At 46.8% G+C, this 26,464-nt stretch overlaps 1 protein-coding gene across 1 annotated transcript in view; it reads left to right on the forward strand.

Annotated features, from left to right (window-relative positions):
- Nucleotides 1-3,569: 3,569 nt before the first annotated feature.
- PHAF1 (phagophore assembly factor 1) overlaps nucleotides 3,570-26,464 on the forward strand; it is a 36,244-nt gene continuing 13,349 nt past the window's right edge. The window contains 7 exon segments of the mRNA XM_075433471.1: nucleotides 3,570-3,824; nucleotides 8,668-8,750; nucleotides 12,622-12,705; nucleotides 17,520-17,563; nucleotides 17,859-17,938; nucleotides 22,597-22,691; nucleotides 25,312-25,409. Of these exon segments, the coding sequence (XP_075289586.1) occupies nucleotides 3,761-3,824; nucleotides 8,668-8,750; nucleotides 12,622-12,705; nucleotides 17,520-17,563; nucleotides 17,859-17,938; nucleotides 22,597-22,691; nucleotides 25,312-25,409 (548 nt within the window). The 5' untranslated portion in view covers nucleotides 3,570-3,760.

Raw genomic sequence — 26,464 nt, forward strand, 5'->3', positions numbered from 1 at the left:
GAGAGCCGGGACCTCTGGGGTGGGCTGGCTCGCTCCGGGCTTGGCGAGGGTCCTGAGCTTGGTAGTGATACAAGGAGCAGGCGGAGCAGCTGAGGTGGACGTATGGCTGCTGGTGGAAAGGAGATGCAGCGGGAAACTGGGCAGGAGTTTTGCTTTACTCTTTTTCTTTTAAAGATGAGAGTAAAGCAAAACGATGAGGTTGACCATGAGCCAGCAGCGTGCCCTGGCTGCCAAGAAGGCCAATGGGATCCTGGGGTGGATCAAGAGGACTGTGGCCAGCAGGTCGAGGGAGGTTCTCCTCCCCCTCTACACTGCCCTGGTGAGGCCCCATCTGCAGTGCTGTGTCCAGTTCTGGGCTCCTCACTTCAAGAAAGATGAGGAGCTACTGGAGAGAGTCCAGCGCAGGGCTACGAGGATGAGGAGGGGATTGGAGCATCTCTCCTACGAGGAGAGGCTGAGGGAGCTGGGCTTGTTCAGCCTGGAGAAGAGAAGGCTGAGAGGGGACCTTAGAAATGCCTCCAAATATCTGCAGGGTGGGTGTCAGGAGGACGGGGCCAGACTCTTTCCAGTGGTGCCCAGCGACAGGACAAGGGGCAACAGGCACAAACGGAAGCACAGGAAGTTCCAGCTGAACATGAGGAAGAACTTCTTCCCTCTGAGGGTGACGGAGCCCTGGCCCAGGCTGCCCAGGGAGGCTGTGGAGTCTCCTTCTCTGGAGATATTCAAGCCCCGCCTGGACGCGGTGCTGTGCAGCCTGCTCTGGGTGACCCTGCTTTGGCAGGGGGGTGGACTGGGTGACCTGCAGAGGTCCCTGCCAACCCCTGCCACGCTGGGATTCTGTGATTGTGTGATTCTGTGATTCAGTGATGCTGTGAACCCCAGCACGGGGATGGATGGTGGGGTCAAGCCAGGACCGAGCATCACCGCCCCGAGGGACGCGGCAGGCAGGAGCGGACAGGAGCTGGGCATCGCCTGAGGAGAGGCTTTTCTCTGCCACCACCCTCAAATAAATGGGGGGGAAAATACATCTCCCACCAGCTCCCTGCCCCTCCGGGAGCCGCGACCTCCCGGCAGAAGGAATCACAGCAGCTTCCAAACCCTCGGGACCCCCTTGGCTTCCCATCACTTTCACAGCCCCTCTCCAGCCGACACGTCACTGCACGGGAGGTTGGCACGACTCCCCGCCCTTGGTTTTTCCTGTGTGTTTTTCCTTCTCTGCTTATGCTGGGCGATGCTTGAGCCGGTGCTGTTCATCTCGGACTGAGCTTCCGCCGCCCAGCGGGGCGACGGGCTGACGTGGGGTGTCCAAGGCGGTGGCAGTGTCTCAGGAGAGCTCCGTCGTCCTTGTTTGACGTGGGGATGCTGACTGCTGGCGCCCGGTGGCTTCTGGGCCTAAGCAGAGCGGGTTCCTGCATGGTGACTATGGCCCCAGGGGAGGAGCGGAATTCTTTAGGACAAAAGTGCTGTTTAATATCTTTGTCGGTGACATGGGCAGTGGGACTGAGTGCAGGCTCAAGTGCACCCTCACCCAGCAAGTTTGCCGATGACACCAAGCTGTGTGGTGTGGTTGACACGCTGGAGGGAAGGGACGCCATTCAGAGGGACCTTGACAGGCTGGAGAGGTGGGCCTGCGTGAACCGCATGAAGTTCAACAAGGCCAAGTGCAAGGTCCTGCACGTGGTCGGGACAATCCCAAACACAAGCACAGGCTGGGTGGAGAGTGGCTCGAGGGCAGCCCTGAGGAGAAGGACTTGGGGGTACCGGTGGATGAGAAGCTCAACACGAGCCGGCAATGTGCGCTGGCAGCCCAGAAAGCCAACCATACCCTGGGCTGCATCAGGAGAAGTGTGGCCAGCAGGGTGAGGGAGGGGATTCTGCCCCTTTACTCTGCTCTCGTGAGACCCCCCTGGAGTCACAGAATCACAGCATGGTCAGGGTTGGAAGGGACCTCTGGGGATCACCCAGCCCAACCCCCTGCTGAAGCAGGGTCACCCAGAGCAGGCTGCACAGGACCACGTCCAGGCGGGTCTTGAATATCTCCAAAGAAGGAGACTCCACAGCCTCCCTGGGCAGCCTGGGCCAGGGCTCCATCACCCTCAGAGGGAAGAAGTTCTTCCTCCTGTTCAGCTGGAACTTCCTCTGCTTCAGTTTGTGCCCATTGCTCCTTGTCCTGTCGCTGGGCACCACTGAAAAGAGTCTGGCCCCGTCCTCCTGACCCCCACCCTGCAGATATTTGTAGGCATTTCTAAGGTCCCCTCTCAGCCTTCTCTTCTCCAGGCTGAACAAGCCCAGCTCCCTCAGCCTTTCCTCATAGGACAGATGCTCCAGCCTCCTCATCATCCTTGTAGTCCTGCATCCAGCTCTGGAGCCTCCAACATAAGCAGGACATGGATGTATTGGAGCGGGTCCAGAGGAGGCCACGAAGATGATCTGAGGGCTGGAGCACCTCTCCTACGAGAACAGGCTGAGGGAGTTGGGGCTGTTCAGCCTGGAGAAGAGAAGGCTCCGGGGTGACCTTAGAGCAGCTGCCAGTGCCTGAAGGGGCTACAGGAAGGATGGAGAGGGGCTTTTCACGAGGGGGTGTAGTGATAGGACAAGGGGGAATGGCTCTAAGCTAAAGGAGGGCAGATTTAGATGAGATATTAGGAAGAAATTCTTCCCCATGAGGGTGGTGAAACACGGGCACAGGTTGCCCAGGGAAGGCAGTGTTCAAGGCCAGGTTGGATGGAGCTCTGAGCACCCTGGGCTGGTGGAAGGGGTCCCTGCTCATGGCAGGGGGGTTGGGACCACATGATCTTTAAGGTCCCTCCCAACCCCAACCATTCTATGATTCCATGAAGAGGGGGTCTCTTTAGGGACACAGCACTTGGGCGGCAGTACCCCTGTTTTCTCAGCAACATTGCAAAGCCGATGACCTCGTTACTATTTTCTGCCTTACTGAGTCATTCCTGAGCTTGTTCCGGTACCTTTGCTCGTGCCGCTGACTAATTGCTCCTGAGCTCTTTCCCCCACCCTGGCCTTTCAACTGGAAAAACTGGATGCCACTGTGTTGGTTTGGGTTTGGTTTTATTTTTTTTAATCCCCAGCTCACCGTGGCAGGCTGCGACAAGGCGTAATCAGGGGTTTGCGTTGTAGCTCTGGGACTCGCCTGGCGTCAAGGACAGGGGGTGGCAGCGGGGCTGTACCCACCGCCCCTAGGGCAGCCCGGACGCTCCCCCGGCGGGTCTCGAACCGGCGGGTCTCGAACCGGCGGGTCTCACCCTCGCCAGGTCGCCGCCTTCCCCCTTCCCCCACGGCCGGGAGGCGGGGCGCACCCCCGAGGCCCCGCCCCCCGCCCGCCCCCCCGCGCGGGCTCGCCTGACGACAGCTGCAAAGCACTTTTTCAGCAGCCGCAAGTGAGGTGAGTGGTGGCCCCGCGGTGCGGGGGGAGTGGGGCTGGGGACCCCCCCGGCGGGGCGGCAGCGGCCGGGCCGGGCGGCAGCAGCTTCCCGGCCCCCGGCGGGGCTGGGCTGGGGCAGGGCAGCGGCTGCCCGCGCTCGGCGGCCGGGGCGGGAGGGCGGTGAGGGGGGGGCCGGCCGCTGTTGGGCCGGCGCACGGTGTCGGTTCCCCCGCCCCGGCCCCTCAGCCCGGGTCCGCGGGCCCCGCTGTGCCTCGGCGCCGGGCTGGGGCTGCCCGCTTCCCTCCCGCTTCCCTCCGAGGTCCGGCGCAGCGACCGGGTGACCTGGCGTGCCGGCCCGCGGCCCCCGCGCTCCCTGAGCCAATGCTGGATCTGGAGGTGGTGCCCGAGCGGTCTCTGGGGAACGAGCAATGGGAGTTCACCCTCGGTGAGTGCCCGCCAGGGGTGCCTGGGCCGGGGGGGACGGGACCCCGGGTTGCCTGGGCGGTGAGGGTGGGAACCTTGGGTGCCTGGGCGGCGGGGGGGGGGGGGGGGGGGGGATACCCCGGGAGACCCGGTCAGGGGAGGTTTGGTCCTGCTCGGGCTTCTCCCAGCGCTTTCAGGGGCTTGCAGGAGTGAAGGAGAGAGAGCGTCAAAGCTCCCCTTTATCACTGAGGATTGCGACGTGCGAGTGTTAAGGATCCCCTGGTAGCGTGCAGTCTCATCTTTAGCTTTCGCATCCCCGGCTGGGCTTTGTTTGTCCGCTCGTGTGCTTCCTTTTACACGTTTACCTGGTTTTACCTTGCCGTCATCAGCAGGGGACTTGTTCAATGAGCTCCCGAAAGAGGAGGCACGGGTGTGTTGACGGTCACCCGAATGTACATCAGGGGGTATCGGCGTCGCCAGCCGTGCGCTGGTGCTGAGCGTCAATACTGGGCTTTTCTGTAGGAACCCTTCGTAAGCAGGAGCTGAGTTTCGCGATTTCTTTGTGTCGCTGCTGGGGTGTGACGTCGTAGTTAGGAAAGCAAACTTTGGAGAGGTTTTCTCAGGGCTAGATAACAAGTATTTCTCCCCTGCCAACGTCTCTCCAAGAGGCCCTTCCTTAGCAGCCATTGCTCCATTGACTGTGAGGAGAAAGAACTTTCCCTCAGCTGATGGAAATTTGGCTGGTGCTCAGCTCTAGGGCACTTAAGCGTGCAGTTGGAACTCAGATGGTATGGAGCGTTCAGATGACCTGCTTTTTAAAGCAGTTATTGGGAGTCCTTAAAGCTCTTGGAAAATACCGTGGCTGTCTCGTTTTCCGAGTGATTATTTGAGGTACCAGTGTTGGACTCTTTCTCTCAGAGTTTTCCATCTTTGCCGTTTCCCTGTTCTAAAGCACAGTTAATGGTAGGAATAGTTTGGCTCACGTTCTATACCTGCCAGAACTGGAGTTACACTGCCGGTGTCACCGGTGGCAGCCGGGGGACAGGCTGTGCCCTAAAACCCCTGTCACACAGCTGCCGTGGGCTTGGGGCGCGCGGAAGGAGCTGTGCTGCGAGGTGGAGTTGTTTGTGTGAAACACAAAGGGCTGCTTGTGCTGCGGTGACTGCAGAGTCAAGTACAGCTCAGTGGTTACGGGGAGCGTTAGAATCGCTAATTATAGTACCTCGGGTCCCACCCTTGGGAATCTCAGTGATCTCCTCGGACCGCTAACGTGTTACCGTGCGCGGTCAGCTCTGCGTGGCCTCCCGCGCTCCTTTAGTGCCAGCATTACCTGAAAAGAAACACCATCTCGAATTATATGCCCAAACAGTCTTCACAAATGCACAGTACCGACTTCCCCCCTCTTCACCTTATAAAAACAAAAAAGGGAAGAGAGAGAATGATTTCCATTTTCCCAAGAACCCCATTAATGCAGTCTCGTGGCTACGGTTATGTGCCGTGTCTCTGTCTGTGTGCACACGCGTAGATGTGAGAGGGAGGAAACTCGGCTGTAATTCTTGGAGTAAACATAGCCACCACGTGATGTGTCTAATATATAATTAGCATGACCTGCTGGTATAGAGCAGGAGGCTGACTAGGTATTAAGATACTTCACTTTGTCCTGTGCCAGCGATACTGCGTGGAAATTGTCCCTGCTGATAGGGCCAGTTCTGCTGTGTCAGTGGCAGAGAGGCTGGAAGCGGGATGCTCGCCGCTGGCAGTGCTCTGCTCGCTGTTCGTTTGGGTCTGCCCTTAGCAGGACTCAGGGCGGTGTTCCTGAACTGCTGCTGACTCCAGCTTCAGCACTGTGCCCACAGCGGAGGTGACTGAGGGGAAATGCCAGGAAAATTTTTTACATGAGTTTTTTGGATTCTGTTTCTGGCCCCGGTGTTGACTCACTGTGTGACCAGAGCATAAAAAATTTGGCTGAGTTTTGTGTTCAATTAGGTACCTGTGGCACTGCAGCTCTCGGGCTATGTTCCGGCCCTTTTAAAGGCGAACAATTAAACACTTGTTCTGTAGTGCCTATAGCTGTATTATTAGCGCTGGAGATGTATAATTTCTAAGGCATACTTGCATTTCTCTTGCTTTTTATACTTTCTTTTCCTACAAAGTTTCACTTCATTTAATGTGTTCTGATTCATCTTCTCTTGGATTTTCTTGTATTCGTTTAATCTTTGTTCGCTCCTCTGCCTCCCTCCCATCAAGACACATAGTCGTAGCATAGGCCAACGCTTCGAGCCGTGTTGTTTGTGACCAGCGTGCGAGAGGATTGTCTTGTGTCGCTCGTATCCCTCCAGCGTTCAGAAAAGGGAGAAGTTTATGATAGGAGGGTCCTAGCACTGATCTTTGTGGGCATTATTTGCCATGGCTTGGTCTGGCTGGCCGTCTGGTGTGCTGGAAATCATGTCTGCTTCTCGTTCCCCCTGGCTGGTGGGCAGGGGAAAAAGAATGCTTTGTTTTCCTCTTCGACTGCAAAGGCTGACGAATGTTGAGGAAAAGGGGGTGTTGTGTGCGTGCGTGAGAAGGGTGGAGGAAAAGAACCCAGTTTCTTTATTCCTCCCCTGGCTCTCTGCTGAGGGAGCCAGCAGGAGGATGCTGGCTCCTCCACGCGTGCTTTGGGTTCGGTGAACTGTTCGTGGAGAACTGAAGTGGCTCGTCGTAGCTTTGCTAAGCAGCTGCGTGGCAAAATCTGCTGGGTTCTCAGTGGCTGAAAACTGAAGAGAATCAGTCCCTATCTGTTTGTTTGCTGCTTGAGAAAGCTCTGAGTAAGAGAGTCACATGAGCTGTCTGTTTGCACACTTACCAACCCGAGATTGCATCAGTTTACATCGGACCACAAACTGAACTTCGTCTTTGGGCGCAGTTTTTAACTGCATGCTTTTTTCCTGAAGCCTTACCTACTTGTGATGCTCGCCATCGGCGTACAGCTGCTGTCAGCTTGTTCGCTGGCTTGGCTTCAGCCCTTGCCACTTGTTCCGAGGAGTGCTCGTGGGCTGACCTCTGCGAGGCTCCTAGCAATACTGACTTGGAAAATGGGTTCTCTACTTTTCAATCAGCCTTACCTTTTCTGGAATCCTAGCTTTTACTAGGTTAAGAAATGTGAAACTTTCACGGCGGCGTCTTTGATCTGAGCTTCTCGCTGTTGCTTACATTTCTGTTCCATTTTGGAAATATTATCTATTACATAATAACTGTCTTTTTGAAACTCTGCTGCTTAGACTACAAGGCAACTGCTATTTCCTAGATAATAGGAAACAGTGCTGCTTTATTGTGTGGCTCTGTGCATTTTAATTTTATTACCTTTACTAAAATAAGAACTATTCTTTTTGATTTCGTACAATCTTCTGGTGTATAATTTCTAGTTGAAGAAAATCATTTCCAGGATTACAGGCTAACGTGAAAAACGATTTCACAGAAACATTTGTGTGTGGTATTTACAAACTGAATCACTGTAGTTGTAATCTATAAGCCTGTTGTGCCAAAACCTGATTTCAGAATTGCAGAAAAGCTGCAAGGTGTGGGCGCGACAGGCACGTAGATTAGTGCAACAGTGAAAATAATTTTATTTTTTAGTGTTATGCTAGTATTACACTAAAGCAGTGCCTGTGGTGATCTGGGGGGGGGCGGGGGGGGTGTGAGATACATACACACACAGAGAAAGAGAGGGGGAGTTTTCTCACTTTGGCACAGTGGATAATGTCTAAAAGGCGCTTTGGAACCTGATGTACACTCTGAGTTTGAGAGGTATAGCTAGTAACTAAAAATTTGAATGCCCGAACTGTTACCTCAGTGAAAGTGTAGGTCCCATGGTAAGTTTTCCCTGACCAACGCAACTTCTTAACATTTAGAAACTAGAAACAGAGAAGAATGGGGCAAGGAATATAAATAGAATGTCAGATAACTAATCTAAATTGACTTGTGGCAATTAGTCTGGAAACAAAACATCCCAATTATGAGCTCATAACCTCTCTTTATAAGTGATGGCTTTGAATCCAGGCACATGATCACCCTTCATCTGAAAAGGCAAAGAAGGTTTGAAGTGTGAGGAAGGGTGAGATGGTGTGGTGCTGTTCCTTCTGCAGAATCGGCTGGTTTGTTCCACTTTCAAACATTTATAGCTGTAAAGAGAAGATACGCATTGAAGGAATAAAAAACAAACCCACAACAAAGAAAAAGCCCTTGAAATTGTGTTAGAGGGTGAATGACTATGAAGTGTATTACTTCAGTCGAACCAAACTGTTTGGTCTGTTTATCTTGTCTGTAAATGGAGAAGATAAAGTTCCTTCCTTGACACAACTGTGGCCGTATCAGCAGCTGATGTGGCCTGTTAGGTCTAAGGAGAATCACTGCTCAGCTTGAATGTTTATATTTATCCGATACAACCACTCAGGAGTTCATTAGCAAGCTTGATAAAGGGCGTGCCATAAAATGTGGTCCAGGAGCCTGCTGAGCATGGGTGAGAATGCTTCGGTGGGGGCTGGTTTATCAGGAACCGGACTCTTGGCCCCGAGAAGCAGAAAACTTTGCGCTTGGCTTGTAGAAGGATCTGTGCTTTTTCTGCCTGAACTCTGCTGTTTAATTTTGTGGCTAGAGATACTTTTCTTTCATAGGTGCCTAACAAACTGGTAGATAAACAATGACTTTTCTGTTTCGAAACCCCAGGTCTGCGCTGATACCGTGAGTCAAGCGGGCTTGTTTGTTGAAGGCATACCTTGCTGTTGTAATGCACTGTTTGCTGATGATGCCTCTGCTACCTCAGCTGTAACCTTTCTGTGAAAAAACACTGGTCTCCGAACTGAAGAAAGCAATGTTTTTATTTACAGGAATGCCGTTGGCTCAGGCTGTAGCAATTCTGCAGAAGCACTGTCGCATTATCAAAAACGTCCAGGTTCTCTACAGTGAGCAGGTGAGCGGTGCGTGCTCTGGCCGGGTCAGTCGCCTCGCTGTGTCCCAGAACTAAGGCACTGGCGGGGACGCTGGTACCGTGTTGTGCGAACACCTATGTATGAATTGTGGAGCTACCTGAAATTGAGTTCCACCGACTTACTGTCACCACATCAGGGCGTAGCCTTTATAACAGTCTCCCGTCAAGGGTAATGATCCTCAGCACAGTGCAGTGGTTTAGCAGGTATCAGTTTTGTGTATGCAGTGGTGGGGTAGTGTTGTTTCTCCTTTGAGAAGGGAAATGTTCTGTAGGTGGCTGGGTAATGTAATTCTAGTCCTCTTACGTTCTCATTGAGTGTTGCAGTATTTCTGAAGTACTGAATGGCTCATTAATTTCCGCTTTCATGTTTGGTTCAGTGGTGATGAACCCCCTGAAGAGACTTCCACACTTTCTCTCTGGATCTGCAATTTTGTCCACAGGAAGCGGATGCGATAATTTAAACCAGCTGTAGATGTTTTCATCAGTCTTCCTCACTAAGCGTTAAGTTCCTAGTACGTTTGACTTCCGTCAGAAAGAGGACTAGAAGTGAAACCTTTCTGCTAGGTGAAACAGAATGTGTTCTGTGCCCACCTTGACTCTGAAGGCAGCGAAGGGCAGAGGAGATGGGACAGAGGAGGACTGTGACTCTGCAGATGTCTGTTAGGGGAAGCGCGCGTTAATCAGAGGATGATACTCATATGTTGTAGATTATGGAACTTTGCATCAGGAAAAAGGCAGAGTCTGCTAGAATGTCGGTTTGTATCAAAATACTGCTTGAGGCCTCGTGCATTCGCGGTGGATGTTGAGTGGCTAAGGAACAAGCTCGACTCTGGCGTTTGCCGGATACAGATTTCATGTAATTAAATGAATTTTCCTTTTTTGTCTCGCATTATGTAGATTTATGAGTTTTATGACGACTGAATTGCAAATTGCAGGTCTTGCTCCTTGTACTTAATGCACGGGAGCATCCTTGTGGCAGTGAATGCGTTCCTTGGATTTTGTATGCTTTGGAGGGTTTTTTTTTTTAGTTATTTTGACCACAGCGCATTCCAGAACTATTTCGAGGTTTGTTCAGATAAATGATGAGATTCCTGTTCCTCTCAGGTTTGTAGAATCACAGGAGGATTAGTGGTCCAGTACTGGAAGCAAGGTATACTGCTGCTTGGCTTGTTACATCTTCTGGAGAGCTGCCTTGTGCTTGACCGTGTACACTGAATTTCTGTTCTGTCTGCAGGGTGGGAGGGGTTAGAGTTTTTCTCCCCAAACTGTAATAAATGTTAAGATGTTTTTAACACCTGTATAGTCAAACAAAACAGCAGTTCTCAGCTTTGTGGAACGTTTGTGCTGGTGATATTTTTCTCTGTGTATCATTCCGATTCAGTGCCTGATATTGGTGGGATTTTTTTCACGTGCCACTCGGGGCCTGCAGTTGGCTGTCTGGCTGTAGCCTGACCCTCGTGCGGAACATCATGCACGTCATTACCAGCCGAGCACAAAGAGCCGCTGCTGCTGCAGTTCTTGGAAAGATTCAAAGCTTGAAATAAACTTTGCCATGCACAGCTCTTATCTAGCTAAACTATACCTGAACAGCCTTCATGTCTCTCCTCTTTGCTTTCTGCCTTTCAGCATAGTGATCAAATGTTACTTAAAGTCGTTGCATCTGGAGTGCTGAATTTCTGATCCTGGAACTCCAGCAGTATTTCCTTTCAAAAATTTCTGTGACAATTAAATGCAATTAGATCTGCCCACGGTGCTCTTTTTAATTTGACATAAATGGAATGCCCAAACTGTGCCAGAAAAGCTTGATGAACCCTTTTCTGTCACTGAGGAATTTTAACTCATTTTTGGTCAGTTTAAGTGGGTACTTAATTGCCTTTGTATGTTTTCCTAAGCCTCTTCCTCTGGATTTGTGTCGATGGGATTGTTCAGTGATAAGAGTTTTTCCTGCGGCTTTATGTGGGTTAGCAGTGTAACTGCACGCCTGAGTTGCTGCCTTCGGGAAGGACTCTCCCATTGCTTCCTGGCATCATCTTTCATACCTGAGGTTCTATTTTGTGTATTCGAAGTCACATGAACTACATTGGTGCCCTTGAAACTTTTCTTCTATTAGAAAATATGCCAGCATAGAACAGAAGCTATTTGCTATACTAATTATCAACCTTTTCCTCAGATGTTTTTTCCACCCACACAGAAGTACTTGTAATGCTCTCATTAATGTTGGAATAACCTTATGAAAATTCTGCATAGAAACCAGTGAAATGCAGAGCATGTCCTGTATCAGAAGAACTGTTAGTAGATTGAAATGCCACGACACGTGTTTTTTCTCTATCTGTAGCCTTTCTAGATTAGATTTATAAGGGGATTTAAAAAAAGACCGTCAGGATCAGCATTAGACCTTTTCATCTCAGGCTTATGGCTACATTGCAGTGCTGCTTCGATTCTACGCAGCATCATACGAGTTTGCCAGCAGTGGTGAAGTACTGATGCCATTGTGCAAGGTGCTGTGAAGCTGCCCTTTAGAAGACAGCGTGCACGCCAGGTCACTGGTGTTCAAGAAAGATGGGCTCAAACTGCCCCTGCTTCGGGTGAAGCTGCGGGAGTGATCAGGGGGCATGGGAGATCTGCATCGCAGGGGATTCAGAGTCCTGTGGCTTGTTTTGACCTGGCGATGAAGTCTAGGATCTGATTACTTAAATGTATGGTTTGGGCAGGGGTAGGAGATGCACGTGAGAATGCACAAGAAGTATGCAGGCTAGAAGACAGCGCTGATGTGAGAATAACGAGGTGAGAAAATTTAGCATGAAAAGTAGATTTCTGGCAGTCAAAACACAGACCTCTCCTGGCAGAGCAAAGGGAAGAATAACATTTTTTAAGATAACTTGTGCTTAATTCAGAAAGAAGGGCTGTATGGTACTTCTGCCCGCGTTAGAAACCTGTGTATGCCCCAGATGTCCCTTGCCCGTTCTGTCTTTCACCAGCCAGCTGCTTGGTGCAATTCTAGGAGGTGAATTTTGCTGCCTGGCTGTCATTCGGCCTTCTTTTTTTTCCTCTGATGAGACAGTTGTGGAGGGTAAAGCATTTTGCAGCAAATGTGCTTTAGATGGTACACGGTCAAATAGTTGAGTTGGGGCCCACTGACCGCAGAAGCGCGGACTGCACCGGGGACGGGAGCGAGCAGCTTCCACCGTGTCGGACTGCACCGGGGGACAGGAGCGAGCAGCTTCCACTGTGTCGCAGCAGGCTGCGATGTCGTAGAGCCTGTGCAGACACCAGTGAAGCCAGTGGAATGTCTCCTATTGACTCCAGCAGACTGCAAATGAAGCCTTTAGTTGTTATGATTCACAGTAACTAAGGAAACCTAAATTCACAACAGAAGAGTCTGAAGCCTTCCTTTTGAGGCCTGAAGAAGACCGTGACACTTTGATTTTTGAAGTGGAAAGCCCTCTCGCCATCTTTTTGTCGAGTGTATGCTTGGTTCCGATGGTAGACTTTGGGGGGATAGGCAATTATTTTTGTGTGCTGAGAATGCAACAGACCATCCCTGCATGATGTCTCTGATGCTAAACTTGGAATGTTAATTTTCAAGGTGGTTTTATTCCCCCCTCCCTTAAAGTATCAGACTCCCTTTTGGGAGCTCTTGCAGGGTGCAGATCTTACACTGGCACTTCTCTTTCTTTTCTTGAGGAAACTGAAGGGCTTGAGAGGTTTGGCCAAAGGTATTTTCATTGGTTTTCTGAGGCAGGTTTGTTTTTCCAAAGTAACCAATTTATACTTGTACAGAGATGTATATCTTGACATGAATATCTAGCCTTGAAATAAAAAGCCTAACAGCTTTTTTTTGTTTGTTTTACAGTCACCTCTTAGCCATGACCTCATCCTTAACCTGACTCAGGATGGAATCAAACTGCTGTTTGATGCTTTCAATCAGAGACTTAAGGTAATAAAACACCCTTCCTGCAAACAACGCAAACCAAAACCCTGGGATATATTGACACTTAGCAGAGCATAAGTATGTGGTTCTTTTAGACATTTAGTTTGCCATATGTAGTGCTCTCGTGTGATAATGAACTGCATTTCTTTGGTTTGGGTGTGAAGGCTCTGCTTAAAGGATTAAGACACTTTGACATTGTTCTGGGGACTGTGAGAGTGCCGTGGGAGCGTGCTGGTCCAGTGTGGTTTCGCTTGCTCATCTTGCCTTGCGTTGCAGCAGAAGCCGCGAAAGGCCATTGCTAAAGCTGCGCCTAGGATGTGAAATCAGTCATTGGTTAATGCAAACCGGACAGTGTTGTTTTCTGCCCAGGTGGTTCCTTGATCTGTCTGCCATTTTATTTTTGAAAGTAAGCTTTCTTCCTCATGTTCTTAGTTTTTAGTTGAGTTAAGTTCACAGAGTACTTGTGTGGCTGTGAGCACATGGTTTCCTCCCAGGATGCCCCGTTCAGGCCTCTTGTGAGCCGATGGCTCCGGCACTGGCTTCAGTTTGTTCTGGATGAGTTTTTATTCTTGCGATCGTAGTCCTCAGCCCAGCAATTCCACTTCTGTGCTGTTAGGTGACCAGGGATTGATCTGCCTCTCTCTGGGATGCTTTGTGTAGCTGAGATGCAAAATAAAGGGCAGGCTGGTGGCTAACCTCCCATGGCATCCGTGTTCGCACAAAGTCTGGTCTGAAAGTCGTGTGTTTCATCCTTACAGTGGGCGACCGTGGGACTGTAGAGATGGGATTAGATCAGTACAAAATTTTGAAAAGCTTTCTTAACTAAAACATTTAAAATACCTGTATGTAACTTCTTAGTTATAAAGGGTGGTCTCTTTGGCAGGACCAGCTGTGCTGAGCAATTGCCAGTGTGGTCACCAAAGCGCCCGGGTGTTGGTTGGGCTAACTGGGGGAGAGCATAGTGCTCTAACTGCCATGCTGTTTAACACTGGGGAGCAGAAGCGCAGGGTTCAACATGACGCTAAAAAATGGAATGCTTACCCTTTTGGTAAGTCTGGAATGTGGTGTTCCAGCGCTCGGAAGGATGGGTGGGAGCAGTGGTAGGTGGAGCCTTGTTCTTCTTTCTCTCTCACGTCTCCAGTGAAACCAGCAGCGAAACGTCACTCTCCAGAAGGTCAGCCTGGTGCTTTATCCCCACAGTGACTGGAAGAGTGTAGCAGTGGGCTATCAGCTGAAGCTCGAGCTCCTCTTTTACTTCTAACATTTGTATAAAATTGTTGAATACCAACCCAAATTAGTTGTTGTTGGAAGTACCTATTTCTCTAGGAGTAACCCATGACACCATGGTACGTTTGTATTGTTCTTTTTCAGAATCTCTTTTAGATTAACTATAAAAATACACACATAAATAAAATTTTCAGTTTAAATTGAGCTCAGATGGGGGACAGTTGAGGACTTTTTTTGCCAGACATCATTTTGTAATTGCCTCATGGCACTTAATGTTCATGAAGTTGTTTTGTAATAATGCGGTTTTTGTCAAGATTTAGAACTTATTCAGATTACATATATGGATTTACCATTTTTAACATAATATCTTGAAAATTGTCTTTGTCGGAGGGATCTTTTCAGTGTAAGCTACACCTGCTGTACGAAATCTTTCAAAAATACATTTAATGCTTCAGGAGACTGAACTCAAAACTGCCATAATCACTTCAAGCGCGTGGCTTGCTTCCTGCTGGGTTTTGGCATGTCACGATCTTGTAGTGTGTTTGGGGTGCTGCAACTTGTGTGTGCCGTGTCTCTTCATCGCCGGTTTTTGAGGGTCTGACTTTGCCATTTCAGCACCTGGTGTTCTGAGAACTGTGCAAGATCTTTTCTTCTCACCTTTCTCCACAAAGTGTGTTAAAATTTGTTTTAAAGAAAAAATAGAAAAACCAGACTCTTCTGGTATACGTTTTTAGGTTTGTGTCAAAAAAACCCCAAAAAACCAAACTAAACCACAGTCTCTTCTGGTATGTTGTTGGTCCGTGGTCTAGCGATACCTTCTGTTTGTGTTAACTATGTGGAGTAAAGCAGTGTAAAAGCATACAGTGCTATGAAAACTTCTACTTGGAAAAGCATTCAGACAGCTTTATAAAAGAAGTTCTATGGGATCAGCTCAGAAGTGAGTAACGGGACTTGCTAAAGAATAGTGTAGGTGTAGAATAAGTGATGCCTGTTTTTAAGATGGTGTGACTGTTTTCAGTGTTGCTCAGCAGCGGCAAAACTGGAAAAATCAAGGTGCCTTTTTTCTTTGCTTTGCGTGGTTTGTTTTTTTTAACACACTTGTTATTAGATTTGATTGTGAAAAGGATATTGAAATACAGGCTACTCAAATGGAAAGTCTTGACAGACCCAAAGAAACTGGTGCAGGAGTAAAGCCATAGCAATAGTCCTAAAAAGTTTCCTCCCTGTTTTTCAGGGAGGGGAGGAAGGCTTCTCCGTAGTCTCTCTACTCGCCTTCAGTAGCCAAAGCCCTGCAGGAGCCATTGCTGGTGTGAAGGAGTAGATCCAGGACCAGGTGCTGAAAACAGGGTGATGAATTTTAGCAGCAGGCTCTCTCGCACGTGCTCCCTCTGAGGTGGAGAGAGAGGTAGACATCACAGCGTTGGTCTGTTACTGCTGGTTGGTAGATACCGGAACATTTTGGAGTCTTGCTCAGTAGGAATTATCCAAACAGTGAGTGTAACAACACCAGGTGTGAGTTTAAACAGACTGCGTTCTGGCTGGGTAGTAAACCCAGCGCTGAATAGTCCGTGGTCTTCTCAGTTTTTGTTCCTCGGACGTGGAGAGAAGCACATTAATCCTTCTGTCAGTGTAGCTTCTGTAGTCGAGAAAAGAAATCCTTTTTTAGCGCTGTGGCCTGTTGCAGTGTTTCTCCAATATACGTGTCTTTCGTGACTTGTATGAGATCTTTTGACTGCCTTTAAATTTTGCTATGTTGTGCTTGTTTCTTCCTCTGCTGTTAGTAAAAAAAACGATGTTGATGTGAATAGGTCTGTCTGAAGAGGGCCGATGGGAAATGGGTGCCTGCGGGCTGCTGTCAAGGGGTGTCTCTGGCGAGGGACCTCGTCTGGGCGAGGTGCGATTCCTCCAGCACAGCTCCTGCTTGTTGGTCACCTGGTCCTTTTGTCTTCCGCCGCCGCAGCGTGTTTCGGCAGAACAGGAGGAGAGTCCCCGAGGCTCTCCGGTAGCTGCTGCAAAACTAGATTTGGGGGGGTGGGGGTGGTGGTTTTCTCTATTTTCAGAAGTGTTTTTTGGGGAGAGAAGATTATGTGCCAGGTCACTAAGAAAATGTAAAATCATTCCTAGCTTCTCGTAAAAGCAGCCTTTGTTTTTAACAAGCTGTGCAGTAAAGGAAACCTGGACATGTCAAACCGCATTTGAATTAAAATACTGGATAACCAGGTTTTTCCAAGAAGCATAATTCAAAGTATACTTACTAAGAAGAAAAATTTGTTTGCTTTTCTTTATGTTGGTTCTGCCAGAATATTCATTTGTTATTTGCTTTGTGCTGTACTTCTTGCTTATATCCTGATATGTGTGGGCTTTCCGAGCAAACAGAGTGCTCTGGGGAACTATTCCAACTTTTCATGAGCCAATAGCGTATCATTATGTTGATTTTTTTTTTTTTGGTAGTGTGTTGTTTTTTTTTTTTAAATAAAGCAGTTTAAGCATTGCAAGTTGTTTTTATTTAGGGTTATTTGCCGGGCATCTCCCAAAACCAAGACTTCCTTCTTAGCTCGTGATATTTTTAGGCTTTGAAGCCACATTTGGCAGCAAGCTTGCTGGGGAATTCTGCTTTATTCTCTAGCTGAAAATTCCTTTCTAAATCTGCCACTGATTTGCTGGAGGGTTGTACAAAGCAAAGCAAAGTGTGTTACCTTTTCTTTATGGCAGGTATGATGCGCTTTATGTATTTTCCTTTTGCTGCTGACACAGGGTGGAAGAAACTTGTGCTTGACCATGGTTACAAGCCAAAAATGATCTGCTTAAAGCCCAGTCTGGCCTCAAGATCCAGTAACAGTCACATAAAAATCATGTGAAATCAATCTCAGATGTCTGTTTGCACAACTGTATTCAGAACAAAGGATCCATAGCAAATATTATTTGCAGAGAGGAGTGCTCCTGGGAATATTCACTAAGGTCTAAAATATTTAATAAATGTCGGATCTGGGTATTACGACTTGTTCTGATTCTTTGTGGGCTGCTCTTCTGATTATCTTCTGTGATACTTGCTAGATGTCTTTTTAGGTAGTATTGAAATCGAATACTACTACTTAGTCTTGCTGTGTTCATCTTTTCCTTCAGAAGGAGTTGGAAAGTTGGAACAGTGCAGTCAGTGCTAGGACTTCTACCCTGCATCGGCATTCTTCAGGGGAATAAGAGCAACCCCAGGAATGGCCTACTGTTTGCTGCTCATTAGAGGACTCCCTAATTAGCTGACCTTTGCTGTTACTTTGCTTTGAACTTGCTTAAGAGTGATCTTTGCAGAAGTCAAGGTGGTGATGTATTAGTGAAAGGGCTACTTTCTGCAGGTCCGTGCTGATCGACGCAGGATCCGGAGGTACGGTCCTGAACCCAGGGCTGTTCCTCGGTGCGTGTTTCAGACGCGCGGTTGCTGAGGCAGAGTTTCATCTCTGTCGATGTGGTTTGTCCTAGCAGAGCCCTGTGAAGGAGGGCAGCAAGCAGCACTAGCTAGTCTTGCCTTTTGATGGGAATCTCCCTGTAACGATTCGCGAATGTGTGAAGGATGGTCACGTTTGTTTCCTGTGTTTCAGGTGATTGAAGTTTATGACTTGACTAAGGTGAAGTTAAAATATTGGTAAGTGACTTAAGACCTCCCATGATTTCTTCTTGATGACAGTGACTGGTTTCTCTCCTTTTTTTTAATCCTGAGTTCATTCTCTTTCAATCATTCTTTTATAAAAAAAAAAACAAAATAACTGTCAAAAAACAGTTCCTTTCTTGAACATAGCGCTTGATTAAATTACCAATTTACTCTTTCCTTTGGTCTTGGAGACTTCTTCCCAGTTTAAATATGTGGTACTGCTGTTACTAAACGTTTGTAGCATCCATTCAGTATTCTGAAGGCAGACTCATTATGTTTTCTTTTTCAGTGGTGTCCATTTTAACTCTCAGGCAATTGCTCCAACCATAGAACAAATTGATCAGTCATTTGGAGCAACACATCCAGGAGGTAAGCCAAAGCATTTCTGAGAATCGGAAGCACGCCTAGATTGACAGGCTTCTTTCTAGGAAGCCTTTCCTGTATGTCTGCTTAGAGAAATGTGTAGACGCTTCTGTTGTCAAATGTTCTGAAGCTGAGTTCCAGAGCAGTCGTGTTCTTGTAGCTGGGATATCATGCAAATGTGCTGTAAGTTCAACTGTGGCTTTCTTCAAGTGAAAACGTGAGGCAGAGGGTCATTGGCACAGAATGGTGGGTTCAGATATCATTAATGGTGTGTTTTGAACTGCCAATACCAGAAAATTGTGAGTTTTGTTGTTGATGCTGTTGTTTTCAGCCGTGCTTATGCACGGTCAGCTCTCAAGCGTCCTTAGGGATTCAGTACACCACGAACATACCGACGCTTGAGCTGATCTCCATGCAGAGCCTGCCAGGACTGTTTGCTCGGGCTCCGTGCTCTGAGAAAGTGGTTATACCCCTGCTAGGACAGGATCGAGTCTGAGCCTGTGAATAACTGGCTTGCATCTCCCCGTGCCTCCTTCCTGTTACTGGGAACACTGAGGAGGTGTGAAGCCAGCCTGCATGCAGCCTGGACAAGGTCCTCTACAGCCTACTGTAGGTGACCCTGCTTCGGCAGGGGGTTGGACTAGCTGACCCACAGAGGTCCCTTCCAACCCCTACCATTCTGTGATTCTGTGACCAGGACCAGGACAAGTTTAATCTGGCTGAACACGCTCTTGACTCTTGCACAGCTGCTTGGCGGTTCACCACCTCTGTAGCAGGAAAAATACAATCTTTAAGCTTCTTGTTAACATATGACAATGGAGAGTTTGTTTTGGGGGTTTGTTAGGTGGTGAAAATAAGCCAGTGGTGAAACTTTGAAGAGGGTATTTGTAATTAATCTGCTCAGGAACCTTCAAGAAATGGACCCACAAACTGGCATAACAAGAAAGAAGGTTAAGTCCGTATAGGCGAGATACCCTTTTTAGAGCATCATTTTCTTTTTTTAGCTGAACCCAGGTCATTTGCGGTAGTCAGGCTGATCCCAAATAGTCTGGCGTTCTTTGTGATTGATGGCGATTGCAGATCCAGTCTTTGTCCCTGTTCTCTGTGGATGATCTCTTATACGTTACGGAACAGGATTTATTAACTGTGGAGGGTCATGTGGCGATAGTAATATCATTGCATAAAAGCCTGCCGTAGTAGATGAATATCAGATGGAGATAAATGAAGCTTGGAGGATTTCTAGCCGTAATACCCCAAGGACCAGAACTGGCCTTTTTAAACTTCAGTCATGATTTTAACATTCCTCTAGGCAGAAACTCTGAGATCTGTAGTTAGATCTATTATGGAAATAGTATCTACAAGAGCTTATGCAGCATTTAGGAAGGGTGAAAGAGGTTCCATATCCTTGACAGTTTATAATTCTTGATTGTTCTGTGACAATACTTTTTTGCAAATATTTCGAAGTGAGGGAAATGCTTGCGTAATTGTGGTATTATGAGCCATAAAAATACATACTCAGCTGTAAGAGTTGCTTATGATAGGAATAACATGTTTTATTGTTGCATAAAATTGTACGCAAGCATTTAAAAGCATAGCTTGGCACCATGTGTCCCCATGCGGAATTTGCCAGAACTTGTGTGCCTGTCATCTTCAATTAAGAAAACCTGCACACTTGCTTCATCTGATGGTGGTATTTCATAACGTCTCCGCGACCAGTGACATGCAGATAAGAAAATGTATTTATTAAAATGTTGACATCTATTACCATTTCACTAGTGCATTTGCTTATTCAGTTTCCTCACTTGGAAATCGTGTATCTTCCATTAACAACCTACTTAGCAGAAGTAAATGCTCTATGTTAAGCTGTCTGTCCTATACAGTTTGAACTGTATGTTGCAATGCAAGTTTTTGATAACTTTTTTTTAATCTTTGGGTTTTCTGAAACAGGAAAGGCAAAAAACGGGAATAGTTTTCAGCATGTGGGAGGGATGATGACCGTGTTTTCATATCCCACAAAAAATAGAGCTGGGCTGGAGAAAGAAACCTTCCTCTTAATGTGGCAAAAGTACCCAATGCCAGTTTGCGTGAATCAAAGTATGGCATAACCATCCCTTGCTTCTCTGTGCCAGCACTCCTCCAAAAGCCCACCGCAAGCCCTTGAAGTTTCAAAGTCTTTTGTTGTTGACCTCTGCACGTTATCTCCGCTAGAATTTCAAACAAAATGTCGTCTTTCACTTCAAACCAAGGGGGTTGCAGCAGAACTTTCCTGCAACAGGATACAGTGATCGTTTCAAAACATATTTCAAAAGGTTAGCAGCAGTTTTGTGTTGAAACCGGCCTTCAGTGAGCAGTTTTGGTTTTGCCAAATCGGTGGTTTTAAAAAAGAGGAGTCAGCAGGAAAATTGCAACCAGCTTCATTACTTTTTGGCTAATGTTAGTTTCAATCATTGTAGTGTCTTTGTCATGAGGCTGATTGAATTGTGACCGCTTTGGAGGTCAACAGCTTCATCCAAGCTGGGATTTTATCCCAAATTTCCATGAGTCTCTGGCCTGACCTCCTGCTGGGGAGCACGTGCTCTTGCCAGTGGTTCTGTTGAAATCACATCCTGCTCCAAGTCCTTGGATAAGGGCTGTGGGGTGGAACCGAAGTCAGAAGGTAGAATGAAAAAAAAACAACCATTGTTCCCTCCTGCCACAGCGACCTTGCGAGGCCGGGGGGATCCAGTCCTCCAGCCCTGTAACTCTCAGAGGCTTCGGAGGTTGCCTGAGTTCTCCTGAGGTGCCAGAAAAGTCTTGTGCTTGATACCAGTAAGACTTGACTGCTGGGTCTGCCTCTGCTGTTCTCAGGACTGCGTCCCTCTGCAGCCTTGCTGGTGTCGGTGGCTCTGTCCCATCCCGCTCTCCAGAGCCGTCACCCAGCTGGTCACACAGTGCGGCTCTCCTGGAAGGGAGATGCTCTCGCCTTCCTGCACCCCGGCCACAGCAGCAAAGCAGCAGTCTTTTTGCTTCTATCAGCAATTTTGAATGGGATCATTCTGCAGGGTACCTGTGTAGTAAATAAATTAAAAAAAAAAAAACACAAACCAAAAGGCTTACCTTGTTCAGTCACGTGGTTGTGACACAGAGTCATGAGGCAGACGCGAGAGAACCTGGTGAGCATTAAAACTTTCCTTGCCCTTTAAGCCCAAACATCAACAGACATTGCAGGGGATGGGAGCTGGTGCGATTTATATCATCAGATACCACGCTTGGCATGACGAGGGGAAAAACACTGCTCCAGCTGGCTGTGGGCTTTGGAAAAGATGCATCGTCATTTATCAGGAGAGAGATTTGTGTCATTTTCCTGCAGATCAAAACACTTCCCTTTCCCCACACGTTTTCCTTTGAGTGACAAGCAGGGAGAATGCTCTTAACCAGCATATTCCGTAGAAAAGGCAGATGATGACTTCTGAAAGCTTAATGCTTATTGCTCAACTTTATTTTTCTGTCCTGGGCGGTCTGGCATTTTCCGGAGATCTTGTGACACATTGCTCAAGTTGGATGTTTGAAAGACACTTTGAGGGGTGGGAATATATTTATATGCATTTTCTCTCTGTGCTATGTCATCTTAAATATAGAATTGTAAGAAAAAAAGAGAATATTGAACCAATTTCCTTTGGTAAAGTGGAAGACAGCAGCTTCTCTTGTTGGACTGTTTCTTGATTGTTTTTTGCCTCTGCTGTTTTCAAACTGTTTTGCAAATGAACCAGCTTCTGTGTGCTAGAAGAACACTGTGTTCCCTCCAGCGTCTACCAGGCGCAGGTTGAAGCTTGGTAGCATCAATCCCAAAACTGTTTCCATGCTCCCAGTCTCCTGGGATTCTTTTTAAGCTTGCAACAGTCTCACAAACAGTTTGTCTTGTTAGAAGAAGTACTGGGATGGCTTTTGTTGCTGTGATAGCTGATGGTGTGCAATTTATTGCAATAAATCAGGACATCTCGTGACGTGATGACAGTCTGTGCATGTTCTGTTTTATAACTGCTCTTTGTACAAGCTGACCGATCGGCAGGGGTTACGATTTTAATGACCATTGTCAATGGCCTGGGACCTGTGTGTCCGAAGCATTTCCTCCCCGTGCCACGTTACTGGGGAGGGCAGGTGGCTGCAGCAGGGCGCGAGAGGGAGCGAGCTCCTCGTGGGGAGGAGGGCTGGAAGCGGCAGCGAGGTACCTGTGCGCTTTGGATCCGGAACGTGCTTCCCAGTGGCACGGAATACAGAATTTATCAGCGTTCTGGCCACGTCCCTCTGAAAGGTTATTATTGTACAAGTGCTTTGCATAACAATGAACAGAATTGTTTTGTACTAATAGGAGCTGTTTAAACTACTCCAGTGATATTAAGGTGTAATTGATGGTGTCATATTGTATAATTGTATCATTAGGGGTAGGTTAGTACCTACAGGCTTCCGCAGGCAGCTCCTACTTCAACGAATCTAAGGGTTCCCTTATTGCTGTGTTTCCACTGCAGTGGATTAAAAGGGAAACTCTTACTCCTCTGTGTAACTGTGTTCCTCCCGCAGCTTGAGATGTAGGAAGTTCACTGAGGTCATGAAAGTGCTGCAGCTCTGAACGGGGGAATTCTTCGTTTATTTTGGTAACTCTGTTTTTTCTTTCTTTTCCCTTGCAGTGTATAATTCAGCTGAGCAACTCTTTCACCTCAATTTCAGAGGACTGTCGTTTTCTTTTCAATTAGACTCCTGGACTGAAACTCCGAAGTACGAGGTCAGCAATCTTGCTTAGTTAATGGATAGTCTTTTTGCCTCTATGGTGCTTGCAAAATATCACCTACAGTGGGTCTCGCCTGCAAGCGATTTCCTTCCAAATTACTGGTTTCTTTTAACTCCTCAGTTGTTCTGTTATTCATGCTATGTAGCCATTTCAAAGTTAAAAATTTTCTTCCTTTGAGGAGGGGGTGTATGCTTAGAGGTTTTGCTAGCATGATGAACTGGGACTAGCAATGCTGTTGTAGAAAGGAGCCTTCTAAAAATACTGGTGCTCTCTATGCAAATACATAAATATTAAGCAATCTACTGAAAGGCTGTTCTTTTATCAGATATTTTTGAATCTCATCAAAGTGATTACACAACTAAACTAGGGTAGAGTTAATAAAATAGATCTTCATCATAAGTGTCCTTCAGTATGAGTGCTTTTAGAAAGCCAGACGAATGTGCTTTACTTGTAATGCCTGTTTGCCTATTCACCAAGTGTTTGGAAGAGTCACTGAATAATTGAACGTATTACTGCATTCTCATAAATCTTTGGAAATCACTGTCTAGAGTGGAAACAAGATCAGGTCTTCTGTGATTTCCAACTATGCTAACAAAAATGTATGTGTACCTTGTTTTGTGTGAGGATGGAAACGCTCTCAGTCGTATTATCTAGGCTTACCAGTTAAAAAGAATGTGTGCTCTATAGTATTAAAGTAAAAAGTAGCTTGTAAAGAGGCAAAACAAAGCGGGATAAATCAACCAACACGATCACACATATTTTTCTGTCACAGCCTAGTACTTCTGTTGTGTTTTGGCATGTGAAAGAACCAGGGGCTAAGCAGGGAAAGTTACTACTCACCAGTAATGAAGGTCAGCTGGGTTTTGGAAATATTCAAAGGTAGATAGAAACCTTGGAAGCCAAACAGAAAGAGTGTCCCAACGCAGAGAAGATGCTTTTCATGCAAGAGTTCCCGGGGCATTTATAAATGAAATAGGCTGAGCTGCTATGAAAATCAATTGGTATACTGAAGATATGGCAAGATGTTAAAATAAAATCGCTACAATCAATATTAACCCTTGCATCCATGTGTCTTGTTTTGGTACGTGGTTCAGTTCACTAAGAAAACAGTTAGGGATAGTTCCTGACAGTTTGGTGCAGATGTGCTTTGAGAGGGACGTGGTGTGGTTCTTGGGGATGATTCGGTTCTTTACAGCTGCCAGAACAGTGGAGAAAAAAATTTTGCATTCTGAAAGTCTTTCATCCAGTTGTTCAGGTGAGATGATTAAAGTGTCATTTGCACAGAGTGAAAGGCGAGATTCTCCCCAGGTTATAAATAGTAGGAACAGTTAGGGTAGGTTAGAAAACAGAGTAGCATGAAACTGTCCACAGGGAAGATGACTGTTTGTGGACCCTTTCAGGGACGAGCGCTGGGAAAGGCCGGGCGAAGAGTGAAATCTGAAGATGTCAAAATCTTTCAAGTTCAGAGAGGATCGTACAGGAGCGCTGAACTAGTTAGCAGTGTAAGCTCTGCTTATGGAAATGAAAAAGCTCTGAAGGAAACTGGGGGCTGTTTATATAGCTGGTGAGGAGAACATGAAAACCTACTCGTGCTGTTTCTGTTAAGAAATGAGGCATGCGTGGCCTGGGCGTTTGTGTAGCTCTTGGGAATTTTTCTCTGTCGTCAAGGCATATGTTTGTTAAAAAACAATCTGAAGTCTGACTGCTTTAGAAAGCTGTGTTGTGAGGTGGTCACGTTCTAGGCAAGCTCAGAGGATTGAGATCGGGGCATCTCTAGATCTGCAAAGTATTGGTGGTTTCCTTCTAAATCCCTACAGCAGTGAAAGTTGTTGCTCTGGGTTAGTTTTTTTCCTAAGAGCAACTCTTTGTGTTATCCTGCTAAAGTAGACCAGGATAATGGTTTGCATATTGTGCATCTTGGTTTTGCTGACTGCTGGTGACCAAGTGAGTTTCTTTTCTGCCCAGTGCCAGCAAAGTATGTTGACAGTGTTGAAGAAAGGTCTTGGCATCTTCAAAGTTGAAAGGAATACGTTCTTACCGCACTGGCAGAATGAATCCGACTTCCTCAGCACGCTTTCTGTTTGAGAGCACGCAAACATCCCCGTCAAAACAATACGTGTAAGAATGTGGCAGCCAATCTATTTAATGAAGGAGTCTCTCTTCATCAGATAAAGGCAAATAACAAACCAGAAAAAAATGCTAAAAGGCTAAAATTAATGCAGTGGGAGAGAAAAAAGAACTTCTACCTTTAAGATAGCTGATGTCTTAGAACATAAATACAGGGTATTGGCACAAATACTTCTATATTGCTCGTTGCCAGGGATCAAATCAAGAAAATTTGAATTCTCAGTACGCGTATGGCTAATTGTCAGAGTAGTGCTGTCTTTTGGTGGATAACCATAGTGAGCATGTCACACCAGCGTGGGACTCCAGGAGTGGTGTGAATGTAAAGAAGCACCGTTAGAAGGGCGTTCTGTTGTTGTTTTTCCTCCTTGTCTTTGGCTAGATACTGACCTGAATTGGTAAGCCCATGCTGTATTTCTGATGTAATTTATAACTCTGACCTGAAGTATCTGCTGTGTCATGTAATGAGGATGTTTCTGTGTATCCACAGCCGAACTTCGCCCATGGTCTGGCCTCTCTGCAAATTCCACATGGTGCGACTGTGAAACGTATGTACATCTACAATGGCAACAGCCTGCAGGATACCAAGTACGTACAGCTGGTCGTGCTGGTTTGAGCATTTAGAATATACTTTTTCTTCCTCATTTATTGAGGGTTTTGCAAATGCTAAATATATTCATATTTATATATATAAATATATGTATAGTTCACTTTGGTCTTTTATGAATATGGTAGTGTGCAGAATGCCTTTAGATGCCAACCTTTTTCAAATTTCCATAGGTGGTGTCCACAGACCTTATAATCAAATGTTGATTTGATTTATGTTGCTTGAAAATCAGCTTGGCTCAGTTGTAGTAGGCTGATTCAGTTGACCCGAAAATTAATTCATTAAGTAAAGGAGGAAATGTGATGCATATGGTAAGAGACGCAGTTAGGATATTCTTCCTCCATTTTGTTTGCATGCTAATAACCTCTCCCTAGACAAACAGACCTTGGTGTCAGCAGGCAGTCAGTTTGTAGTCTGTTGGTGCTACGTGTGTCAGGGCAGGGTCCTGCCAAGCAAGGGTCTTAACCCCTATTGCTATTACAAAAATAGCAAAATATGTATTTTCGGGCTTAAACCATATGCATAATCTGCCATATATTCAGTATGTTTGCAGTTACCTGACTGAACTTACCATTCTGAGGAAGCTAATCTTCATGCCTTAATAATAATGGAATAGTGGTTGTTTAATATGGTTAGTGTTTTCTAGGGTATTGTATTCTGTCGTCTGTTAAACAGTAATTTATTGCACAACACCTGATGTCTTGTTCATTGTTCCTGGGCTTCCTTACTCGAGGAAAAATTGAAAGCACTTCTGTAAATTCTTCCTTTCAGCTTATGAATACCCAAGCTGATAAGGTGGTGGTTTTTGCTGAGACAGTGGTGTTTTAATGCTAGAAGATGATGAACACGTCTGTGGATTACTGCTCAGAAGGGGGGGAGCCTTGTTTATGCAGAGATTGTCTCCTAATTAGAAAGAAGCGCACTTGAGGAAAACATTGTTGTCTGTGATGTGGTGGGCTTTAGTGAAAGCACTGATTGTCGCGTGGGGCTCTGGGGTGTGCGTGAGAGCTCAGAGCCTGACTTTCAGCTCATGTCA

Source organism: Opisthocomus hoazin, chromosome 12 (genome assembly GCF_030867145.1).
Source record: "Opisthocomus hoazin isolate bOpiHoa1 chromosome 12, bOpiHoa1.hap1, whole genome shotgun sequence".
Taxonomy (NCBI): Eukaryota; Metazoa; Chordata; class Aves; order Opisthocomiformes; family Opisthocomidae; genus Opisthocomus; species Opisthocomus hoazin.